General features: G+C 43.2%; 1 protein-coding gene across 1 annotated transcript in view; it reads right to left on the bottom strand.

Moving 5' to 3' along the window:
* The window catches only part of LOC308291803 (acid-sensing ion channel 1-like), a gene marked incomplete at both ends in the record, with an annotated part of 330,088 nt that overhangs the window by 300,231 nt on the left and 4,603 nt on the right, over positions 1-25,254 (bottom strand). The window contains one exon of the mRNA XM_080733935.1: positions 14,590-14,785. Coding sequence (XP_080590061.1) covers positions 14,590-14,785 — 196 coding nt within the window. The remainder of the gene's footprint in view (positions 1-14,589; positions 14,786-25,254) is intronic.

The following is a 25,254-nucleotide window of genomic DNA, read 5'->3' as shown; positions in this document are numbered from 1 at the left end:
TCTAGGCCTAAATAAGGAAGCAGAGGGAACAACGGAGTGTGTGCGCGTGCTTGCGTGCGTGCGTGACGTCTGTGGCTCGGTAAAGGTCCGACTGAAGTGAAACCAATAAAAATATATTCCATTATTCTGGGGGTGGGGTTAATGAGATGGATAATGATGCATTCATGCAGGGCATGGAGCGTACCGTATGCACTCACTGGCAAGAGAGAAAACAACAAATGGCTTTAATGTTCCACTCTTTGATTCAAGCACTGGAACGCTTTATTGGACACAGAGTCATCGACCAAAAGGCAAACTGTGACTCAGTGAGCAAACAGCAGTGTTGTTTTTGACAGCAAATTTTGATTTTGTTTTAGTCATAGTCTTTTGAATAAAATGTCATTTAGTTTTAGTCATAATTTAGTCACCTGAAAAGTTTTAGTTTTTGTCTGATTTTAGTCAACTAAATATCATAAGATTTTAGGCGACTAAATCTACAGTTGATTTATTCAACTAAAATATATTTTGGAAGGCCTTGATGGCATCGTAATGACTTACACTTGATTGCATGCTGAAAATAGCCGATCTACAAGCTCACAACGCGTCGCAGCGCGACACATTGTGAGCTTGTAGATCTGCTATTTTCAGCATGCAACACCTGAGAGCAACCTAACATAAAATTACTCTCTTCAGCACTAGTACGTGCTGACGTAACGTTTTTGTCTAGTTTTTATTTTGTTGACGAAATTGTCAATATATTTAGTCTTAGTTATAGTCATCACAGCTTAGTTTTTATTTAGTTTTCGTCAGTGAAAAAATAGTCATAGTTTTAGTCAACAAAATCAACACTGCCAAACAGCAACCTGTGCCTTGAAGGGGGCATAGTATGGTATGTAGACTTTTCGGTACTTCCAGTTCTCAGTGTTTTTGACGATCCGTCAAAAAAAAACTATTTAAAGCTATAGCTTACTATGGAAGTTGCTCAACTACTGGTCAGTAGCGGTATTGCTTTTTACGGCCGTTTTTCACCCAGGGTCGCCGCGGACCACCGGAACGGGGCCGCGGGACCACCGCGTCCGCCTGGGCCTCGCCGAGACGCATCCGTAGAGGGGTCTCGCGTCCCTCTGCGACCAGGCGTTGGGAGTTGAGGCAAGCTACTTCCTGAAAAGACGGCAAGACGCGCTGTGATTGGCCGGTAGTGTATGATCCGCGCTGTGATTGGCCGGTAGTGTATGATCTGGAGACAACATATACGGAAGAATGCAGATGACGTAATTTTGGCGCGAAATGCAACCCCCCCTCACGGCTCAGTAAAAAACATATAAAGAAAAGGCTTTCGGGGCGGAAATTAACGGAGTGCGTGTTCAGAAAATGTTAAGATTTGTTTTTATTGGAAAAGTTACAAAGTATAGCTTTAAGGTCTCATGCCATTGATTGATTGATTGATTGAAGACTTTATTAGAAGTTTGCATAGGAAAATGTACAGTTTCATGACGGTACAGTTCACTGGTACATGGTCAACTAAAAGGAGATCCTAGAAAGCACTTGGCTTATTTGCACAGGAAACCATTCCTGTATGTATCTCATATAACACTGAATGACAGATGGATAGAACACAGTACCGTGCACTGCAGTACATAGTCAGAAAAAAAACTAAAAACTAAAGAAAACAGTGCAGGAAAAATATATACAGTAGATAATTACAATAGAAGGGTGGAGGGTAAGGCTGGGCTAGGTTTGTTTTTACCAGTTACCAGTTACTAACCCTTTGTTTGAATTGATCTGGGTTGAACGTGATCTGTGGCGCTGCCTCTGGTGTTGTAATTGTGGACATCCTTATCGTTTTCATCCCCGCTCCGCATTAATCTGGTCCCCTCTCCTCTCTTTCTCCCCCTTAGAGAGAGAGATGAAGCAGGGATCTCAGAGTGTAGTGATTATATAATCATTGTATCATCCCTTTGCAAAGCACATTGCATTGCCTTGTTGAAATGTCCTGTACAAAACAAACTGCCTTGCCTGGCCTTCCCTCCTACTGTACATGAATAAATAAGATAGAAGTTGCGCATCAACAATGGGTTTTCTCAGTGGAGTGCTAAACCCACAGTCTATAGTAATCTATACACACAGTAGGCTCATAGACCTATACATACATGCTCTGATGGAGCCTCATAGCCCAAACACAGGGACGTGCTGGGCCCCTGATTCAGCCCGGGAAAAAGAGTTGTAGAGGCCCTCATTGCGCGCTATAGAGAGAGATCTCTCTCTATTGCGCTGCTGCTACTCAAAGATTTGCCATTTCAGACCATGACAAGTGACAAGCCAGTGGGCCAATTACTGTACATGAGTTATATTTCGTCGTTGTCAGGTGTCCAAAACCGTTTGTTTTGTATTAATCATTTTAAAAATGATTTAAACTTGTGACAACAGCCGATCTACAAGCACACAACACGGTGCGAGGCGTTGTGTGCTTGTAGATCTGCTGTTTTCACTACTTTTGTGCAATGGCCTTGTTTGATGAAGCAGGGCTTTGCTTTGTGAAAAAAATTATAAATTTGAAACTTGGAGATACGAGCCCGACAGTGACGATTTACTTTGTTTTACTTACGTATAAGCTTGTTGGTGTGTGCCAATAAAAAAAAGGAAATTTGAGTAGGCCTACCTTTTTTAAGGTTTTAAATGAATGTTTTTGGTTGGTTGGTTTGTTTGTATGATGATCTTGTCTATTAAAATGTTGGATTCATGTTAACATGAACCACTTAAACCCTGACTATAGTACACTTTGACCTTATTTGGTGTGCAAAAATAGCAGATCTGCTTTTTTCAGAGTACAGGGATGAATAATTAGGGATGCTAGGATTCAAATGCAACAAACTAAAAGTAGTTGAAGACCTATGAACTAAACAAACGTCAGAAACGTTTAAAGGGGCACTCCACCACTTTTCAACCTTTCTTCATATAATAGGTCCTCACTAATGTTCATGATAAAATATCAAAAAAGAATTCTACTCAGTTTGGGTCTCATAGGAGAGCTGTGGGTGGGTCAAATCCTTCCTACCGGTGACATCATCAATGGGAAATGCAAGCTAATAGAAACTGCAGGCTTTCTATTCCTGAAAAAGTTGCAATGTTAAAGTGGAAGCCATTGTTCTCGTGATAATAAAAATCTTTTTCTTTTCTTTTTTCAAAAATATTATTTATTTATTTTTTGTCAACCGATGATGTCACCGGTAGGAAGGATTTGACAGCTCTCCTATGAGACCCAGACTGAATAGAATTTTTTTTTTTTGCTATTTTATTATGAACATTAGTGAGGACCTATTATATGAAGACAGGTTGAAAAGTGGTGAACTACTCCTTTAAGCATTATTATTATTGCTGCTGCTACAGTGTCTGATGAACCCAGAACCTAAGCATTTTACTCCTCTGTAGAAATGCTTTCATGCTCCCAGAACACCACAGACAGGACTGCTATGTTTATTTTAAAACCCATTAGGCCTAGAATTATTGAATGCTTTAACCAGTGAAAAATAGCAGATCTACAAGCTCACCGCGCGGCACCGAGCTTGTAGATCTGCTATTTTTGAAAAAGTTGTGAAAATGTGTGCAAATCTTTGAATATTATGTATTTTCAAAGCGAACGTTTGTAACTCAAATTTTGCTTCTGAGTGTTCCCTGGAACTAAATATTTTGAGATGTGGGTCTGTGGCCAAATATATATCATTTTGGGGGTCCTTCACATGAAAAGGTTTGAGAACCACTGACATTGTAGTCTCTCAAGAACAGACTAACTGAGCTCCAGTTGAAGTGAAAAGGACCTTTTCTTTGACGATGGCTGGCCAGATTGCTGACATAGACACATAGGTTTTTCAAAAAGTCTTAGAAGGATTCAAAAGACACTTATAGAATCGGGTCAAAATTCTAATTTTCACAGTTTTTCAAAACTAGCAGATCTACAAGCTCAGTGGCGCGCTGTGAGCTTGTATATCTGCTGTGTTTCAATAGTTAAAGCATTCAATGTGTAGTTTGTGTACCCGTTCTGAATGGGTTAAATCTCAGCTATAGAGAGCTCGCTGTTTGCCGCTGCCTTTGATTGAGCTCCTTTTTTTTCTCTCTCTCAGCTGAGCCTGCACTGTGTTATAAATTATATAATATACAGCAGCCCTGCTATTTCTCATGGTATAATTGTGTTCCCTTTGCTTGATGTTGTGTTGGAAGCCTGGTTGTTGAAATGTGCTACACATTGAGCTGCCTTGCCTATTATTCCTGTACACTACAAAACGTAAAAACGTAGAACTATTGAAAAATAGCAGATACAGTATACAAACTCACAGTGTGGCGAGCTTGTAGCTCTGCTATTTTTTATTTTATTTTCTATTGTAAATATCTACTGTATATATTTATTCTATGTGTACTGTGCAGTGTGCATGCATGGGAATGCTATTCATTATCTGGGTTAGGCAGGCAGTGGACCTAAAGCAGAAAAACATTAAAAACGCTTGTTTTTACTAATATCGTGAGTAATATGGATATCAAGGTATTCAACAGCGTTATCGAATATCGAAGGTTTTCCTAAATTATCGCCCAACCTTATTATATCTGTGGTTGTATTGGTATCTCTTAGTTATGAATGGTTATGAATATATCATTGTTACTGTAAGTTGTCTATAGTACAGCTTCACAATGTCTGGTGGAAATGGCCAAAACCATGCATTACTTTTCAGGAAAAAAATAATAATAATAATAATAACCTGTGCTCCAATGTAGTTGTCACAAGTTCTGGGTTGATATTTTTCATTGGTTAAACATTTATACACCCCACAGCCCTAACCACCGCCAAAGTGGTGAAAACAGCCCATCTACGAGCTCTCAACGAGCTCCTAGATATAACAGATTAGGATAATTTCCACTACTTTAGCGTTGACACCGAAACTCAAGTACAATGAAGTACGCCGTTAATTTCACAAAAGTACAAAATCATAAAACGTCGACAAATGCGAGGTACTTGGCGGCACCGTGATGGTGGTGGTAATATCAAAACAACTTTCCCTGACGGCTTCATTAAACATGAATGTAAGGAGTTTTATAGCAGTAATTACTGTACCTCCTCCTCCTCTGTGGAGCGCTGGGAGGACAGTGGCGTCAGTTCAGCAAAAGCTAGGGTATGGCAAAGATGGGAGTCCTCATGGAAAAGAGGCATTACATTTTGGATAACACGGTTCTATTGTGAAAATAGCAGATCTACATGCTCACAACGCCTCGTGCTGCGAGGCGTTGTGAGCATGTAGATCGGCTATTTTCACAATGTCTGAAAAAAAAACGAGTTTTGTCAGTTTTTTACACAGGTTTCTACGGTTTCTTGGGCTGGATATGGCAGCCTGGAACGGTTGTTCAAGTGCAGCTAAACTTGGCATGTTAGTAAACGTGCCACAATTAACAACAATGCATTGCACCTGTGCAGCTGACCTGCGGAACCTGGGAATATTCCATTCTGTCAAGATGGGGAGAATACAAGTGTGGAGAATACAATTATAATAAAGTGACCATTTTGTTACAGTTTGCATTTGTAGTTATTTTACTGTAATTTAACAACATAATAACCAGCACAGATAGACAAAGAGACATTCATGGATTTATATTTAAAAGTAACTTTTATTTTCCCCCCTGAACCCAGGGTATGGCAGCTGCATACCCCTGCCATACCCAATTGACGCCCCTGTGTGAGAACACTGCAGCAGTGAGAGAGAATATAACATCCAGGACCTGAGAAGACCTGCCAGTTAAATGAGGCTGTGAAGGAGACAGAGAACCGCTGCTAAATAATCTACGCTGTGTTGGTCCACACGTCTCAGCCCACTACACTCTACTGTTACTAGCTGGTGGAAAGTAACTACAGTACATTTACTTAAAGGAGAAGACCACCCATTTTCAATATTGAACTGTGTCATTAATATACCTTAGAGGAGTTGTGTGGAAATAGAAAAAAAGTCCCCCCCCCCCCCCCCTTCTGTGTTGCCTAGAACTGGAGGTTTGATTTTGGGGTTTGTATTGTAAATTACAACTTGATGACATCACACATTGTACTTTACAATACAAACCCCAAAATCAATCCTCCAGTTCTAGGCAACACAGAAGGGGGGGAACTTTTTTCTATTTCCACACAACTCCTCTAAGGTATATTAATGACATATTTCAATATTGAAAATGAGTGGTCTTCCCCTTCAAAGATGGGATGCCATAACTTTCTTCCCCCGAAAACATGATGATCAGGTATTATGACCAGTAAAGGTCTTTGCACACAGACGTGTTTTTCAACCATTGCGTTTTTTTCCGTTTGCTGCATAATTAAAACGCATTGGATTTGGTGTGCAAGGCTGTGTGGAATCGGCGCTGCGGATCCCAAAAGGAGTCATAAAAGGAGTGATGAGTTTTTTTAACCGCATGCGACAAGACTCACAAATCGAACTGGGTGCGATTGAGAAAAAAACGCACGGCCGCAGCCACTCGTCGCACGGCTAATTTGGAGCGGGTGTGCCTGAGGTCGTAGAGAATCATTGTTTTCTTAAAAAAAAAAGATTGTCCGTTTTATCCGTGCAAACAAAACGCGTCTGTGTGCAAAGAGTAGGGCCAAAAGTGTGACGTGACGTACGTGATGTGACGTGACGTGACGTGACGTGACGTGACGTGACGTGACGTGACGTGACGTGACGTGACGTGGCGTGGCGTGGCGTGGCGTGGCGTCTCCATCATTTATCTGGGGACCACCTGGAACCGCCTCAAGGACCACTGGTTCTCAACCAGTGGTCCTTGAGGCGTAAACGATGTCACAGTATCCACTTTAAAACCTTCCTTTGATCCCGTGCCACCACATTAACTCAAATCTTTGTCCATACGACGGTTTAATGTCAGAGGAGTCCATGCAGCTTTGCAGTTCTTCTCCTCTTCTCTCACAAGAGAAAGAAAACCAAGGCAGAGAAACTGAACTAAATAATGAATAAACTGCAGCCTCTTATAGCTGAGGATTAAAGCCAAGCTCCAACCCAGGTTTAATGATGGGTTTTAAAAGCTCTTTGTGTTTCTGGTTCACACCGTTGGCCCGATCGCTGCCAGACTGAGCACACACACTCCCTGGATGCCAATTCAGAACCTCTGCCCCACATTTTTCAAATGGCCCCGTTCTAGCGCCACCATGAGCCGATGTTTGCAAAACACATTTCTGTACACTACTCCTACAGATTTTGTCCAAAAATCCTTCAAATCGGTAGACAGTATCTCTACAATCATGTGATCATCATGGATACGTCCGATTTTCCATATTCCATCCTGATTGGCTACAATTGGCTTCCAAAGTTTGCAGGATTGCTCAGTTTTGAACAAAATGTCTCAAATCATGAACACAGCGTGCAATCTTGGTGAAATTGGGTGTGCACGTTCCCACTAGGTAGAGGAAGAAATGCCACTTCAAATTTCTCAAATCAGCCTCATGGTGGCGCTATAACAGGGCAATTTGTGTGGCCTGGTGGAGACCTGTGCTCGGAAGAGCACTGCTTCTAGTTGAGCAATCATATTTCTGTTATTGCCTCCCCTGACCCTTCTCTGTATTTACCTACTGTATATATTTTTTGCACTGTTTATTTTTTTTATTTTTTTACTATATCTACTGCATAGTACTGTGTTCTATCCGTCTGTCATTCAATGTTATATGAGATACTTCAATGGTTTCCTATGGAAATAAGCTTAGTATTTTCTAGGATCTCCTTTTAGTTGACCTTGTACCAGTGAACCGTACTGTCATGAAACTGTACGTTTTTCTATGCAAACTTCTAATAAAGTCTTCAATCAATCAATCAATCAATCAATCAATCTCTTCGTTGATTGATCCATTTACGACGCTCATTGAGCAATAATATTTCTGTCGCTGCAAACTAAAGTAAACTTTTGTCACATAAAAAAACATGAAAAAGATCAGTCCACAATTCTGACATCAAGTATTTATAATGCAAAGCAAATACCTAGGAAAAAGATGCCATACAGTGTGTGTGTGTGTGTGTGTGTGTGTGTGTGTGTGTGTGTGTGTGTGTGTGTGTGTGTGTGTGTGTGTGTGTGTGTCTGTGTGTGTCTGTGTGTGTGTGTGTGTGTGTGTGTGTGTGTGTGTGTGTACTGTACAGTATGTATACATGTACTGTATGTAGTGAGTGGTAATTAAAGGGCAGCTCTGTGAATTTTTTATGTGAACTCTTGACTCCTATCATAGGAATGTGACATACTGTAACACGGAGTGGGACTGAGTTACTTGGGCCCACGGTGGAGGGGGCATTAATTATTTTATACTTTAGCTATTGAAAATTATCAGATATACAAGCGCTGCGAGCTTGTAGATCTGCTATTTTTGAAAAGTCGTGAAAACGTGTGCAAAACTTTGAATGTATATGTTTTTAAGCGAACATTTCGAACTCAAATTTAACTGGAACAAAATATATTTAAATGGGGGTCCGTGGCCAAAAACATATCATTTTGGGGGTCCTTGACACGAAACAGTTAGAGCACCACTGACATAGAAACATGGGTTTTTCAAAGACTTGCACAAAATTTCCACGATTTCTCAAAAATAGCAGATCTACAAGCTTGTATCTGCTATTTTTCAATGGTTAAAGCACAAAATAATGCGTAATGCGTTCCCAGTCTAAATTGGTTAAACCCCCTCCTCTCCCTATGAAGAACATTCATGGGGGGCCCGCAGTGAATCCTTGTACCCGGGGCCCCAGAATATGGTGTGACCCCCCTGGTTCCCATGTATCCTTGTACCCGGGGCCCCAGAATATGGTGTGACGCCCCTGTTTCCCATGTATCCTTGTACCCGGGGCCCCAGAATATGGTGTGACGCCCCTGTTTCCCATGTATCCTTGTACCCGGGGCCCAGAATATGGTGTGACCCCCCTGGTTCCCATGTATCCTTGTACCCGGGGCCCAGAATATGGTGTGACGCCCCTGGTTCCCATGTATCCTTGTACCCGGGGCCCCAGAATATGGTGTGACGCCCCTGTTTCCCATGTATCCTTGTACCCGGGGCCCAGAATATGGTGTGACGCCCCTGGTTCACATGTATCCTTGTACCCGGGCCCCAGAATATGGTGTGACATCCCTGGCTCCCATGTATCCTTGTACCCGGGGCCCCAGAATATGGTGTGACACCCCTGGTTCACATGTATCCTTGTACCCGGGCCCCAGAATATGGTGTGACACCCCTGGTTCACATGTATCCTTGTACCCGGGCCCCAGAATATGGTGTGACGCCCCTGGTTCCCATGTATCCTTGTACCCGGGGCCCAGAATATGGTGTGACACCCCTGGTTCCCATGTATCCTTGTACCCGGGGCCCAGAATATGGTGTGACGCCCCTGGTTCCCATGTATCCTTGTACCCAGGGCCCCAGAATATAGTGTGACGCCCCTGGTTCCCATGTATCCTTGTACCCGGGGCCCAGAATATGGTGTGACAACCCTGGTTCCCATGTATCCTTGTACCCAGGGCCCCAGAATATAGTGTGACGCCCCTGGTTCCCATGTATCCTTGTACCCGGGGCCCAGAATATGGTGTGACGCCCCTGGTTCCCATGTATCCTTGTACCCGGGGCCCAGAATATGGTGTGACGCCCCTGGTTCCCATGTATCCTTGTACCCAGGGCCCCAGAATATGGTGTGACGCCCCTGGTTCCCATGTATCCGTGGCACATCAGAGCTGGCCTTGACGGTAGGTGGAAATGACCTGCTTCTTCCAGCTGTCTGAGCTGCCCTTTAAAAGCTCTTTAGCGAGCAGAGCCTTCGCCACAGAGAGGCAGTGTGTACTTACTATACTATACAGTCTCTGAAGTGTGATAATTACACACATACTGTACTGTACTGTACTGTACTGTACTGTACTGTACTGTACTGTACTGCACTGCATAATGTAGGGCAGGAGTCTTCAACGTTTTCAGGCCCAAGGACCCCTTTGTTGAGAGAGCGAGATGAAGCAGGGACCCCCACAACCTTTTCGTAGATTCCATATAGTTTAATTGTTTGACAGCACAATCATCAGTGTATTTAGGATTCATGTCAATTTGTGTTTTCGGATATTTAACCACTTGAACCGTCATTACTTAATAAACTTGACCTTTGTCTGCTCTTTTTCCCCCCTACGCCAAACCTCTTTGGCGAAAATAGCAGATCTACAAGCTCACAACGCCTCTATTTTTGGCTAAAGTTCTCAGAATATGGATGCTAGGGTTCAAGTGGTCAATATAAAAAGGTTTCGATCACACAAAGATTTGGAGGACCCCCTTGTATCTCCAAGTTTCAAATGTGTACGTTTCTTCGCAAAGTAAAGCCCTGCTTCATCATACAAGGCTGTCGCACAACAGTATAGTGAAAACAGCAGATCTACAAGCACACAACGCCTCACGCCGCGAGGCGTTACGTGCTTGTAGATCGGCTGTTTAAATCATTTTTAAAATGATAAATACAATACTGGCTTTCAAGCAGTTTCAAGGGGCACAGAAAAACAGCAGATCTGCAAGCTCGCAGTGCGGCACTCGGTGCTCAGAATTTGGTTTGACACCCCTGGCACTGCTAATTAAACTGACCATATATGTTGTACAACCTCAGCAGATGTGTTGCAGATCTGCAATCCGCGTTTAACCCATTCAGGCCTAGAATTATTGAATGCTTTAACCAGTGAAAAATAGCAGATATACAAGCTCACAGCGCCGCACAGAGTGCCGCGCTGCGAGCTTGTAGATCTGCTATTTTTGAAAAAGTCGTGAAAATGTGTGCAAATCTTTGAATATATTTATTTTCAAAGCGAATGTTTGTAACTAAAATTTTGCTTCTGGGTGGTCCCTGGAACTAAATATTTTGAGATGGGGGTCCGTGGCCAAATACATATAATTTTGGGGGTCCTTCACATGAAAGGGTTTCAGAACCACTGACATTGTAGTCCCTCAAGAACAGACTAACTGAGCTCCAGCTAAGTGAAAAGGACCTTTTCTTTGACGATGGCTGGCCAGATTGCTGACGTATAGAAACGTAGGTTTTTCAAAAAACCTTAGAAGGATTCAAAAGACACTTAGATCTATAGCAGATCTACAAGCTTGCAGCTGTGAGCTTGTATATCTGCTATTTTTCAATAGTTAAAGCATAAAATAATAATACACAATAATGTTCTACTTAATTGAGTTAGAATCACGCAAAGACAACCCGGCACTGGCGTCACGGCACCCCAGGGTGCCCTAGCTGTCACCCACTCTGAAAACCCCTGCTCTAATGTATATCATGTGGTTAAAATGTCAAATGTGCATCCTAGTTAAACTTGGATGTCTGTGGGATTTCACAGTGCTGTGCAGAAGGAGAACACATGTGTGCTTCCCTGCTGAGTTAACCCCTCGCGGTGCTGCTACCCATCATACAGCTGCTGTGTTGACATACAGCCTCCTATAGAACATGATGGATGACATGCAGCCTTCTATATAACATGATGTTGGCTGTACAATGTCATCACAGAAACCTCTTATCTCTGCATTTCCATGTTCTCCGTTGGTTTCGTAAATCAACGCCCTACTCCGTAACACTGCATCGTCACACATTAGCATCTAAATTAGCAGATCTACAAGCTCAATGCTACTTTAGCATGTTTGGGGAATTTGAGTCCTGAAAAGTAATGGTATGAGCACGTCCACTGGGACCCGCCCCCCGAATCTAGACTGAGTGGCAAACATTGAGCAGCATGGAGCATTGGAGTTTGGAAGCGCTAGTTGCAAATCACTCAACGGCCCTGCATACCACCTGTTTCTAATTTGCACATAATGCAGGGGCAGCAGGATGTTGTGTTGTAGAAAACGAGCGCTTCCAAACTCTGAAACTTTGAAAAATAAAAACCTGCACAGAATGTCTTGACAGAAAGTAGCTCATAGCATGCCTATGGTGGATTTTTATGAAACAAAAACTTTGCAGATAGAAAGAGGATAATTCAAGCTTTCAGTACAGCCGCAATGTTGGTGAGTTAACTTTGTTTAATACAATCAGATATGACTTTTCTGTTTGGATGTATGGGCTGTCAATGGCAGAAATGAGTTTTTTGCCACTCAGTAGGCGTGTTCCCACATAACTTCCAGCAACAGTGATGTCACGCGCATACCCTCTATTGGACTTTTTAGCTTTCCACACAAGACAAGGTGTTACTGTATGAAGGTCAGGTCCCAGCCCTTACACATATAGGGTAATATATATTCACAGTATACAATATATTCAATATCCTACAGTACATGCTGCCTTAGCTCTCAGATGAGAGACCTCTCATCCGTCCGTCCGTCCGTCCGTCCGTCCGTCCGTCCGTCCATCCATCCATCCATCCATCCATCCAAACATCCATCCATCCATCCATCCATCCATCCATCCATCCATCCAAACATCCATCCATCCATCCATCCATCCATCCATCCATCCATCCATCCAAACATCCATCCATCCATCCATCCATCCATCCATCCATCCATCCATCCATCCATCCATCCAAACATCCATCCATCCATCCATCCATCCATCCAAACATCCATCCATCCATCCATCCATCCATCCATCCATCCATCCAAACATCCATCCATCCATCCATCCATCCAAACATCCATCCATCCATCCATCCATCCATCCAAACATCCATCCATCCATCCATCCATCCATCCATCCATCCATCCATCCATCCATCCATCCATCCAAACATCCATCCATCCATCCATCCATCCATCCATCCATCCATCCAAACAACCATCATCTATCCATCCATCCATCCATCCATCCATCCATCCAAACATCCATCATCCATCCATCCATCCATCCATCCATCCATCCAAACATCCATCATCCATCCATCCATCCATCCATCCATCCATCCATCATCCATCCATCCATCCAAACATCCATCATCCATCCATCCATCCATCCATCCATCCATCCAAACATCCATCATCCATCCATCCATCCATCCATCCATCCATCCATCCATCCATCCATCCATCCATCCATCCATCCAAACATCCATCATCCATCCATCCATCCATCCATCCATCCATCCAAACATCCATCATCCATCCATCCATCCATCCATCCATCCAAACATCCATCATCCATCCATCCATCCATCCATCCATCCATCCATCCATCCAAACATCCATCATCCATCCATCCATCCATCCATCCAAACATCCATCATCCATCCATCCATCCATCCATCCATCCATCCAAACATCCATCCATCCAAACATCCATCCATCCAAACATCCAGTAATATGCCTCGTAGATCGGCGTTTTAACCACCTTCCTCTTTGTTACAGAGAAATCCTTTACTTTATTCTATACTAAGGTATGCTGAAACAGTGCCTACATATGAAGATGATAGGCTACGTCTGGGTTCTCCAACATTACCTCTGAGACATCCAGTCCCTCATACACTGTGCACTGCTCATAACCCACACTCTGCACATCATCCAGTCCCTCATACACTGTGCACTGCTCATAACCCACACTCTGCACATCATCCAGTCCCTCATACACTGTGCACTGCACCTCATAACCCACTCTGCACATCATCCAGTCCCTCATACACTGTGCACTGCACCTCATAACCCACACTCTGCACATCATCCAGTCCCTCATACACTGTGTACAGCCCATAACCCACTCTGCACATCATCCAGTCCCTCATACACTGTGTACAGCCCATAACCCACTCTGCACATCATCCAGTCCCTCATACACTGTGTACAGCCCATAACCCACACTCTGCACATCATCCAGTCCCTCATACACTGTGTACAGCCCATAACCCACTCTGCACATCATCCAGTCCCTCATACACTGTGTACAGCCCATAACCCACTCTGCACATCATCCAGTCCCTCATACACTGTGTACAGCCCATAACCCACTCTGCACATCATCCAGTCCCTCATACACTGTGTACAGCCCATAACCCACTCTGCACATCATCCAGTCCCTCATACACTGTGTACAGCCCATAACCCACTCTGCACATCATCCAGTCCCTCATACACTGTGTACAGCCCATAACCCACACTCTGCACATCATTCAGAGCACAGAGTTATAACGGCGAGCTGGCAGAGTCCTTCCGTCCATGTTCTGCTCCAAACATGTACAAATGCAATATATAAGGTGCTGACCGCATTGTCCAAACTAACTGTTTCTACCGACCCGCAAACTCCTTGCCAGGTGTTAGTCCATATGTTTCCAATAAATTAATGTTTACTCATGCTTGTCTCGGAGTCTAGCGTTCACTCGGCAGCTTTGTTCTGCAAACAAAACGTCTGAATGCTTCCGCCTAAAACACGCCATGTCCTAGTATCAGAGGAGATCAACGTCACGTGATATGTGCAGCCATCTTCACCCAATGAGATTCCAACATTCCGCAGTGGAAACATAATGACATCACAGCCTGCCCACCGTAACTGACAGTGTAAGTGCGCCCTCAAATCTTTCCTACACAAACTCCCGAGTCCCGGTTCTCAACATGAAAAAGTTGAAAACCCCTGCCCTAGAGGATTTGAGGTCTAACGGGGTACTGACCACTTTGAAGTCTTCGGGGCGACACTCGGCTCCTCTGAAGTGGCAGCTCAGCAGCATGTCGTGGACGTCGTGGCCCGTGCGGTCGTAGAACTCCATCATGTTGAAGGGGCGGGGCTTGAAGTTGTGGAAGTCGGCCTTGACCTTCAGGGCCTCGAGGACGCTCTCCTCCACCAGGTGCACGTCTCTGATCTCATACCTGGAGGGAGAGAGAGATTGATTGATTGATTGATTGATTGATTGATTGATTGATTGATTGATTGATGACGTGTAAGAGTTCAACAGGGGCAGTGCTCAGGAGTAGAGTTGCCATCTTAGAACACAGAGGGTTCCCAGTTCGATCCTGGGCTCCCCCAGAGTTAGTGTAGAAGAGTCCTTGAGCAAGACTCTGAACCCCTAGTTGCTCCTGATGAGCAGGTTGGTGCCTTGCATGGTTTCCTCTGACATCACTGTGTGTGAATGTCCACAAATGCAAATGCAATGTCCAAAGTACTCAACAAACTACAGTATGTGCAAAATTCCGCAGCCCGCCTCCTCACCAGAACCCGATCAAGAGACCACATCACCCCAGTTTTCCACAACCTCCACTGGCTTCCAATAAAATATAGAATTGACTTCAAAATACTGATCACCACCTACAAGGCCCTCAATAACCAGACTCCCAGCTATCTCCAGACCTTGTCGAACGCCATGTTCCCTCCCGCGCCCTCAGGTCTGGAAATGAAAACCTTCTGAAGTTCACTCATAAGGCGAAAAAACGCACTTGGGGTGACAGGGCAGCCCCCACCCTCTGGAACCCACTCCCACCTCATATAAAAGAAGCCCCCACCCTTGCCGTGTTGAAAGCCTTTACTCCACCCTCCCTTCAGTTTTATTTTTATTGTTTGTGTGCCCTGTTAATGTACTTCTTAGATTTTATCCTTTTAACTTTGTCCTAATAAAGTTGTTTTTATTTTGTTTTGTAAAGCGACTTTGAGTACCTTGAAAAGCGCTATATAAGTTCGATGTATTATTACTATTATTATTAATGTGTGTGTGAATGGGTGAATGTAATGAATGTGTGTGTGAATGGGTGAATGTAATGAATGTGTGCGTGAATGGGTGAATGTAATGAATGTGTGCGTGAATGGGTGAATGTAATGAATGTGTGCGTGAATGGGTGAATGTAATGAATGTGTGCGTGAATGGGTGAATGTAATGAATGTGTGCGTGAATGGGTGAATGTAATGAATGTGTGCGTGAATGGGTGAATGTAATGAATGTGTGCGTGAATGGGTGAATGTAATGAATGTGTGCGTGAATGGGTGAATGTAATGCCCAATCTATGTAAACTGCCTTGGATAAAGGCGCTATACAAATGCAACATTAACAGTACAAATGAATGAATGAATTTCCTGAAACAAAAACGTCCTTATAGTGAACAGCCAACTGAACATATAGCCTACAACATTCGGACATCCAAAACAAATCTGGATTCTTATCCTTTTTGTAAGTGATAATGAATGGCTCTGCGGGGATTCACGGTACGTAACAGTCCGACGGCCTGATATCAGATATCAGGCTGCCGGACTGTTACGTACCGTGAATCCCCATGGAGCCATTCATTATCACGCTTATTACCCGGCTACTAAATAAAATTAATAATTTCACTCAAAACTAAAAACAAAACAAAGTATTTCCTTGTTTACAGAGTGTTGCGCTGGGCGTCCCCCTAGCGCGACACGGTCGCCTTGGAAATCAAGGAAGTGCTGATTAGATAGAATCCATTTTCTGAAACTGCGTCGTCTATTTCTCGCTTTAAACATTCTTGAGAGCAACGTTTAGTTCTAAATGTCGCTGTGTGTTTGTTTACATGTCCGACATGTCGGTTAAAGCACAAGATTCACGCAGTGCAGCTTGACTGCAGCAGGTGCTCTGAGTCTTTGATTAGGCAGCGGTCTGTTATAGAGCGGAGCAGTCTGTTATCCAGAAATATCAGACCTCTGATTTCAGCGATTGACCAATCAGAATCAAGCATTCAAACAAGCCGGGTAATAATTTCAGATAAAGACTTTCTTACATCATTGTACAGTGGACAGTGACAAACTAAAAACTTGTCTTCCACAACTCCCAAGTCACAAAGAGCACACAAACGGGAATACCAGTATACCTACAGAACAAACATCACCTCAAGTGCCAGAGGTAATGCACCAGATCTTAGCTGAACACATACTGTATATGGCCTCTGTACTCCCTTTAAATTAAATGCAAACATAAGTAGCTCCCTCACACACAGTTTACTGTACAGGTCCCTAATGTCACTCTCACAATCACTGATCAGTCACATAGCTGCAGGCAGGGACGTGCAGAGAATGTTAGAGAGGCAGGGACTGACATTTCTAAAAGGGCCTTTGGGTGGAAATATTGAAAATAGCCGACCTCCAAGCTCACAACGCGTCGCGCTGCGGCGCGTTGTGAGCTTGGAGGTCGGCTATTTTGGGTGCTTGATACCACACTGAACTATAATCAAGTGAATACTGGAGATGTGGTGTAAAACGGCATAGATTTCTACACAGAGAGGGCAATTCTTTCAACATAAGATGCTGCATTCAAGTTCAGGAGAGTTTGGACAAGGCAATTCTCTTGAATGCTGCCTTCAGGTATGGCATGGAAAGAGGGGGCATTTAGCATTTCTTTCACCATAGTGAAAACTGCATTCATGGTCTGGAGAGGGCACTTTTTACAGATGGATAAAAGGACGTCTATGTATAAAAGGATGTCTATGTGTGCACGTACGTGCCTGCATGGCTGCAGGTCATAGGCGTCTGTCTCTCTCTCCTGTTAGTTTTACCTGAAGAGAAAAAACACTTTTATATTCACAAGCACTGAATGGTCCTGTAAAAGGAACGGCCTTCTCCTTTTAATATTGAGCTTGGTAATGAAAATATTAATAATGTAAAGGCATCGTGAGAACAGAGAATTACTAAAATGTTTTTGGTCTAAAGGACTGTTTGTCCAACAGCAGTGAATTAACACATTCCCCGCCATTTAACAATACCTTCGTACTCTATGGTGCCTCTGGTCTCCATAGACTTCCATGTAATTCATAGTGCACGGATCATGCACACCCATGCCTAGATAATGCACCACGTGTGTCCACATTGCTCACAGCTTTCAAACAAAAAAATCAGAATGGAAATCCGTTCAGGCATTCATGAGATACAAGCCATTATGTTTTCCTAAAATGTAAACAAAGATGGCTGCCATGTTTGATAGATGGGGTTGCTATGGGGGTTAAACATGCAATTTCGCGATTTCTATCATGCCTACTACATTTTTTGGGGTCCAAAAAAAAAATTTGAAAAAAAAAACTTTTTTTGAATTTTTTTTTTTTTTCTTTTTCAAAATGGCGGAAATTCTCGGGACTATCGGGCCTGGCAGGGAAAGACATTGAAATAATCTCGGGACTATCGGGCCTGGCATGCAATGAGTTAATATCTTATACTTGTCAGAGTGAATGAATTCTCCCCTGTCACTTCTGTCCAACACAGCAAAAACAAACAACATTATTAATATGTGTCTGCGTTGGGAATTGATACTCATGATAGATTGTAGTAAAGTGTTGTGATTTTGTCCCTTCTTTGTGAGGGGTAATATATAGTATCTAAGGTATAAATCAGACTGATGTGATTTATTTTCTTCGCTCCTCCTAACATACCAGGACAGGTTTTTCTTGTGATTAATTTGCCCGAAAATCAGATTGAGGATTGATAGTAGATGGTGTGTTAGCATGTTATGTAGACCATGGGTCTTAAACCTAGGGGGTCCACAGAGTTACTACAGGGGGTCCTCCAAATCACTGAGCGATAATGTTCTTTTTTTTATTTTATTTTTTATAATAACCACTTGAACCCTTGTGTCCATATTCTGAGAACTAGCCAAAAATAGCAGATCTACAAGCTTGTAGATCGGCTATTTTCGGCAAAGAGCTTTTGTGTAGAGGGGAAAAAGAGCAGACTAAGTACAGAGTGAAAGGTCAAGTTTATTAAGTATTGACGGTTCAAGTGGTTAAATATCTGAAAACACAAGTTGACATGAATCCAAAATACACTGATGATTGTGCTGTCAAACAATATATAGAATCTATGAACAGGTTGTGGGGGTCCCTGCTTCATCTCTCTCTCAACTAAAGGGTCCTTGGCCTGAAAACGTTGCAGGTCATTGTTGAATCCCATAGTGTGTATAGTTTCAATGTACAGATAATGTATTTGTTTGGTTATTCTACTGTTAGACTGAAGATTTTACCGATGGTTTTCCTATGGTCTTATACATTACTATTTCTATGCATTTGATGATTACCTTGTGTTGTACTTGCTTACTGCAAATCACCCTGGATTAAGAGTGTCTGCTAAATGCCTATAATTGTACATTGATGTGTAGAGCCTTGATTTGCACACATCTCAGCCGTGTATCACATTAATTCCACCAATTAAATCTGTTCATCTGCGCACCATTTGGATTAATCCACACCCCATTTAACACCACAAAAGGCAACCAGAAAGTCCAACGTGTAACCCACTTCCTCGTGGAGAGGAATTCCATGGTTCAACGGCATCGCGCGTCAGATAAAGAACAGATCTGCAAGCTTACAGAGCTTCAAATTTCAACACCTTGACAGCTTATAGATCTCCATCCATCCATCCATCCATCCATCCATCCATCCATCTTCAACCGCTTATCCGGAATCGGGTCGCGGTGGTAACCGTTCCAACTGAGACCTCCAGATTTCCTTATCCTGAGCAACTTCCTCCACTCCCTCAGGGAGTATACCGAGGCGTTCCCAAGCCAGTGTGGAGATATAATCCCTCCATCTGGTCTTTGGTCTGCCACGGGGTCTCCTCCCAGTGGGACGCGCATCGAGGACCTTCCTAGGAAGGCGCTCGGGGGGCATCCGTACTAGATGCCCCAACCACCTAAGCTGACTCCTTTCCAAGTGAAGGAGCAGCGGTTCTACTCCAAGTCTCTCTCGGGTGACTGCAAGCTCACAGCGGCGGCACCGAGTGCCGCGCTGCGAGCTTGTAGATCTGCTATTTTTGAAAAAACTTGAAATGTTTAATTTTGACCCGATTCTATAAGTGTCTTTTGAATCCTTCTAAGGTTTTTTGAAAAACATATGTTTCTATGTCAGCAATCTGGCCAGCCATCGTCAAAGAAAAGGTCCTTTTCACTCAACTGGAGCTCAGTTAGTCTGTTCTTGAGAGACTACTGTGTCAGTGGTTCTCAAACTTTTTCATGTGAAGGACCCCCAAACTGATATGTATTTGGCCACGGACCCCCATCTCAAAATATTTAGTTCCAGGGACCACCCAGAAGAAAAGTTTGAGTTACAAAAACGCTCGCTTTAAAAATAAATGTATTCAAAGATTTGTACACATTTTCACGACTTTTTCAAAAATAGCAGATCTACAAGCTATTTTTCAATAGGTAAAGCATTAAATAATCCTAGACCTAAATGGGTTAAATCAGGATAGGGAACAGAGTAATAAGGACACAGGTAGATTTCATCCATACTTGCTACTGGAGATGAATAAGTACCTCGACATCGAGCTCCTGCAACAAGGCACCTGATAGGCTATTACACTGTGTGATCATACTTTGGCAAATTGAGGCTATTTATTATAATCAGTTTGTCAAATTACGATCACTCTTGCATAAACGGCAAACACCATGAGGGACATAACAATTATGTTCAGCTCTAAATGTGTCAACTGAAATATAAATAAACATCGGTTTCAATTTGCCTCGTGTCTATAAACCCAGTTATGCGTCCTTAAAAACAAGCACTACGTTGTTCAGCAGAGTATTTTTATTTTGTGTTTTTTTATGTTTATAAAACCATTCAATCTTGGAAAGCATCTGTGTCATTTTATATTTTAGCTATATATACTGTTTATGAGTGTGTGTCACAATTAAAAAAGAGATGGGATTCCGCGGCCAAATAGGTACATATAATGTTGGTAGGTTTTCCAGAAAACTGTTAAGCCTCTATCAGAGTCCAGGGTGAAGAGCCTATCACCGCGAATTTTAGGTGTAAAGCTATCCACCTACAGTGAGAAAATAAGTGGAGGCCATCATAGTCAGTCACTGTGACTGACTGGTCTAGATCGACCAATCAGTGAACGGGGTGATGGGCCGATCTGTCTGATAGTAAAAACAGAGAGATGTGTCGGGGTTCACGGTGGAAAGCTCTTCACCGCGAGTAATGATGTAATGTTGTAGTTTTATGACTTAAAAAGACTACACCGTGGTGGATAGCTTACCACCGCGGTGCCTACTATGATAGGGGCTTTAGGATTGAGAGGACATTATTTGCCATGCATAGATTCTGCCACGGGTGACTCAGAGTCGAGATGTCTCCGTACCTCAAGAATCAATCAATCAAACTATTCTCCTGGCAACACTTGTAGGCCTATATGCACCATAGTTTAACATCTGAGAATACAAAATATGCTTTCACAGAATAAAATCAACCTCCGTAAATCCATCCATTAAAATAAATATATAACAATAACAGGAGAACACAAGGGAAGGTAAATGTAAATTCCCATAGAACGTCATTCACTGCCTGTTTTTTCCTTTTTCTTCTTTGTACATAATAGTTTTTTGCATTTGTTGATGACATGTATTATTGTCATTATATTGCTTATTATATTGATGTATTACCTGCTTATTGTAAGTCGCTTTGGATTAAAGCGTCTGCTAAATGCCTAAACTGTAAATTGTAAATGTAAATTGTTTTGTAAATTGTGTAAATTAGTATGCTACCTACGTTGATGAATTACATAGGACCACAATGGATACAAGTCCCCAGAACTTTTTTTGTTTGTTTGTTTATTATCCTTTATCCTGGAGAAACGCTAACCTGCCGACGCTGGTGAATGCTAACCTGGTGAAATGCTAACCTGGTGAATGCTAACCTGGTGAAATGCTAACCTGGTGAATGCTAACCTGGTGAAATGCTAACCTGGTGAAATGCTAACCTGCCGACGCTGGTGATTTTTTATTTTTTTTATTATTATTATTATTTTTTTATATACACTCAGACTGAACCAACACGTGTTTCACTTTGGTTTCTTGGGTTCCCCCCCCCTCCCCCCATACTGTATGTACTGTAACAACCTTGATGTAATCCTCCAGACTTAAAGGGGAAGACCACCCATTTTCAATATTGAACTATGTCATTAATATACCTTAGAGGAGTTGTGTGGAAATACAAAAAAGGTTCCCCCTCTTCTGTGTTGCCTAGAACTGGAGGATTGATTTTGGAGTTTGTATTGTAAAGTACAATGTGTGATGTCATCAAGTTGCAATTTGCAATACAAACCCCAAAATCAATCCTCCAGGTCTTGGCAACACAGAAGAGGGGGAACTTTTTTTTCTATTTCCACACAACTCCTCTAAGGTGTATTAATGACATACAGTAGTTCAATATTGAAAATGGGTGGTCTTCCCCTTTAAAGCAGTTTAGATCTTGGTTGTGAACTGAGCCAAACACTCAGTGTTGGAACAACAGTGCATCTTTAGTTTTATTTTTTAGAGTGGGGCTCATCAAACTGAAAGCTTCCTGGGACATTAAATCAATGGTGGCTCAGCTTCATTATTTGCATCATAAATGAATGGTTGGCATAAAGGTGAGAGGACAGCCCCGCCCACTGTGGGGGGGGGGGAGTGCTGAGACGCACTCTTTTCCTCCCTGTCATGGGTTTGTCTTATCATTTACTGTAGACCAAGACTGGGAACTCTTCTGTGTCCTTTTAGATTTCAACCCATTTAGGCCTAGAAGTATTGACTGCTTTAACCAGTGAAAAATAGCAGATATACAAGCTCACAGCGCGGCACTCGGTGCACGTCACACTTTTCCCCAACTCATATCTCCGCCACCGTTGCCCCAATCCATGCCAAACTTTGCACACACACTCCTTGCCTGCCAATCCACAACCTCCACCCCTCCTGGGACCCCCGGAGCAATTAATTATTGTTAATTGTGGCACGTTTACTAACATGCCAAGTTTAGCTGCACTTGAACAACCGTTCCAGGCTGCCATATCCAGCCCAAGAAACCATAGAAACTTGTGTAAAAAAACTGACAAAACTCGTTTTTTTTAGACATTGTGAAAATAGCCGATCTACATGCTCACAACGCCTCGCAGCGCGAGGCGTTGTGAGCATGTAGATCTGCTATTTTCACAATATAACCGTGTTGTACAAAATGTAATGCTTTTTTTCCATGAGGACTCCCATCTTTGCCATACCCTAGCTTTTGCTGAACTGACGCCACTGGTGTACACTACAGTTACAGTTACAGTAGTATATTCCATCATGTGAGGTGAGAGAATGAATCATTCATTTCCTACTGAACAACATGACATCTGGCTGACAGCCAACATCGGGGACGTGCTGGCCATTGGGAAAAGCGGGACAACTCCCGAACGGCCGGTTCATTCCCGGCCGGTCCAGGCCGGCCATTAGGAAAAAATTAAAATAAAATGTCTGCCTTCGTTCCATTTTGGGGGCTAGGCGGCCAACAAAGTAAATTGTCACTGTCGGGCAGAAACCTCGTATCTCCAAGTTTCAAATTTGTACATTTTTCCGCAAAGCAAAGCCCTGCTTCATCTTACAAGGCCGTTGCACAAAAGTAGTGAAAACAGCAGATCTACAAGCACACAACGCCTCGCAGTGCGAGTCGTTGTGTGCTTGTAGATCGGCTGTTTTCACTAGTTTAAATCATTTTTAAAATGATAAATACAAAACAAACGGTTTTGGACATACAAGGTTTCCACTCGACAACGACGAAATATAACTCATGTAATTGGCCCACTGGCTTGTCACTTTGTCACAAATCTTTGAGTCGCAGCAGCGCTATAGAGAGAGATCTCTCTCTATAGCGCGCAATGAGGGCCTCTCCAACTCTTTTTCCCGGGCTGAATCAGGGGCCCAGCACGTCCCTGGCCAACATCCATCAGTCTTCAGTCACACCGGCAGCCCTCACAGTCACATGTGTTCAGTCTAGTGTTCAACTCAGCCCTCACATCACATGTGTTCCGTCTAGTGTTCTGCTCAGGAGGAAACATGAAAGATACAGTAAGTGATGGATTGACAATCATAGGTATTTCCGACAAAGCAATCTGATTGGTTGATTGGTAGCCGCGAACAAGCCCTGGGCCTACAATCACATTAATAACCCACCCTGTCTGCTGATTGGACCATACTGTATACTGTATGGCACAGCTGCACTGGCCCACTGGAGGATGGGAAAAAAAACATAAAGAACGGCAGCCTGCAAGCGAGACCCAGCAGAGACTTACTGTACCCTGTTCAAAACCAGAACAAACAGCTAGTGGCCTGATTCGTTCATGGATTTATTTGGTGGACTTGCTTTTGATGAACGGTTGGAAGAGGATGAGAAGGAGAACGCGAAACCAACGAATGAGACAAATGTTGCGTTGTCAAAGGAAGAACTCTGCACAATCCTACATTCTTTCCGTTTGAGTCTGACGAGCCAACACAAAACATAGCATCTGTCCAGAGCACAGAGTGAGGAGATGGTCTGATTCAGTGGTCCACAGCCTCAGATGACACAGCTGAGAACATTACAACACAGAAGGGACCGACTCTAACACGTCTATTATCTGATCAGGGACATGCTGGGCCCCTGATTCAGCCCGGGAAAAAGAGTTGCAGAGGCCCTCATTGCGCGCTATAGAGAGAGAGATCTCTCTTTATAGCGCTGCTGCTACTCAAAGATTTGCCATTTCAGACCATGACAAGTGACAAGCCAGTGGGCCAATTACATGAGTTATATTTGGTCATTGTCGGGTGGAAACCTTGTATGTCCACTTAACAATGATTTAAACTAGTGAAAACAGTGCGAGGCGTTGTGTGCTTGTAGATCTGCTGTTTTCACTACTTTTGTGCGACAGCCTTGTATGATGCAAAATGTACAAATTTTAAACTTGGAGATACGAGGTTTCTGCCCGGCAGTGACGATTTACACTGTTGGCCGCCCAGTCCCCAAAATGGAGCGAAGGCCAACATTTCTTTTTTTTTTTTTTCCTAATGGCCGGCCTGGACAGGCCAGGGAATGAACCGGCCATTCGGGAGTTGTCCCGCTTTTCCCAATGGCCAGCATGTCCCTGTATCTGACACACACACACACACACACACACACACACACACACACACACACACACACACACACACACACAAACACACACACTCTGCTTACAAGACCAGGATTAGTGTGCACGCGTGCATGTGTGTGCGTGGGTCTCTCTCTCTCTCTCCAGTCTCCAGGGAGCCCATGCAGTGCACGGCGTTAATCAGTGAGAACGTGTTAATCAAGGCTGCAGTCTGACGGGGGCGATCAGTGCTCTGTACTGAAATAGCTCCTCTTCTCTCCCAGGACCCATGAAGAGCCTCCTGCTGCCAGCGGTAGAGAGTAACTAGGCCTGGGTAGCATATCCTCGTTGTCGGGTGGAAACCTTGTATGTCCAAAACTGTTTGTTTTGCATTTATCATTTTAAAAATGATTTAAACTAGTGAAAACAGCCGATCTACAAGCACACAACGCCTCGCACTGTGCTTGTAGATCTGCTGTTTTCACTACTTTTGTGCGACGTACAGCCTTGT

This window comes from Nannobrachium achirus (genome assembly GCF_963921795.1).
Source record: "Nannobrachium achirus genome assembly, chromosome: 9".
NCBI classification, from domain to species: domain Eukaryota; kingdom Metazoa; phylum Chordata; class Actinopteri; order Myctophiformes; family Myctophidae; genus Nannobrachium; species Nannobrachium achirus.
This window is presented reverse-complemented; position numbering and strand designations above follow the sequence as displayed.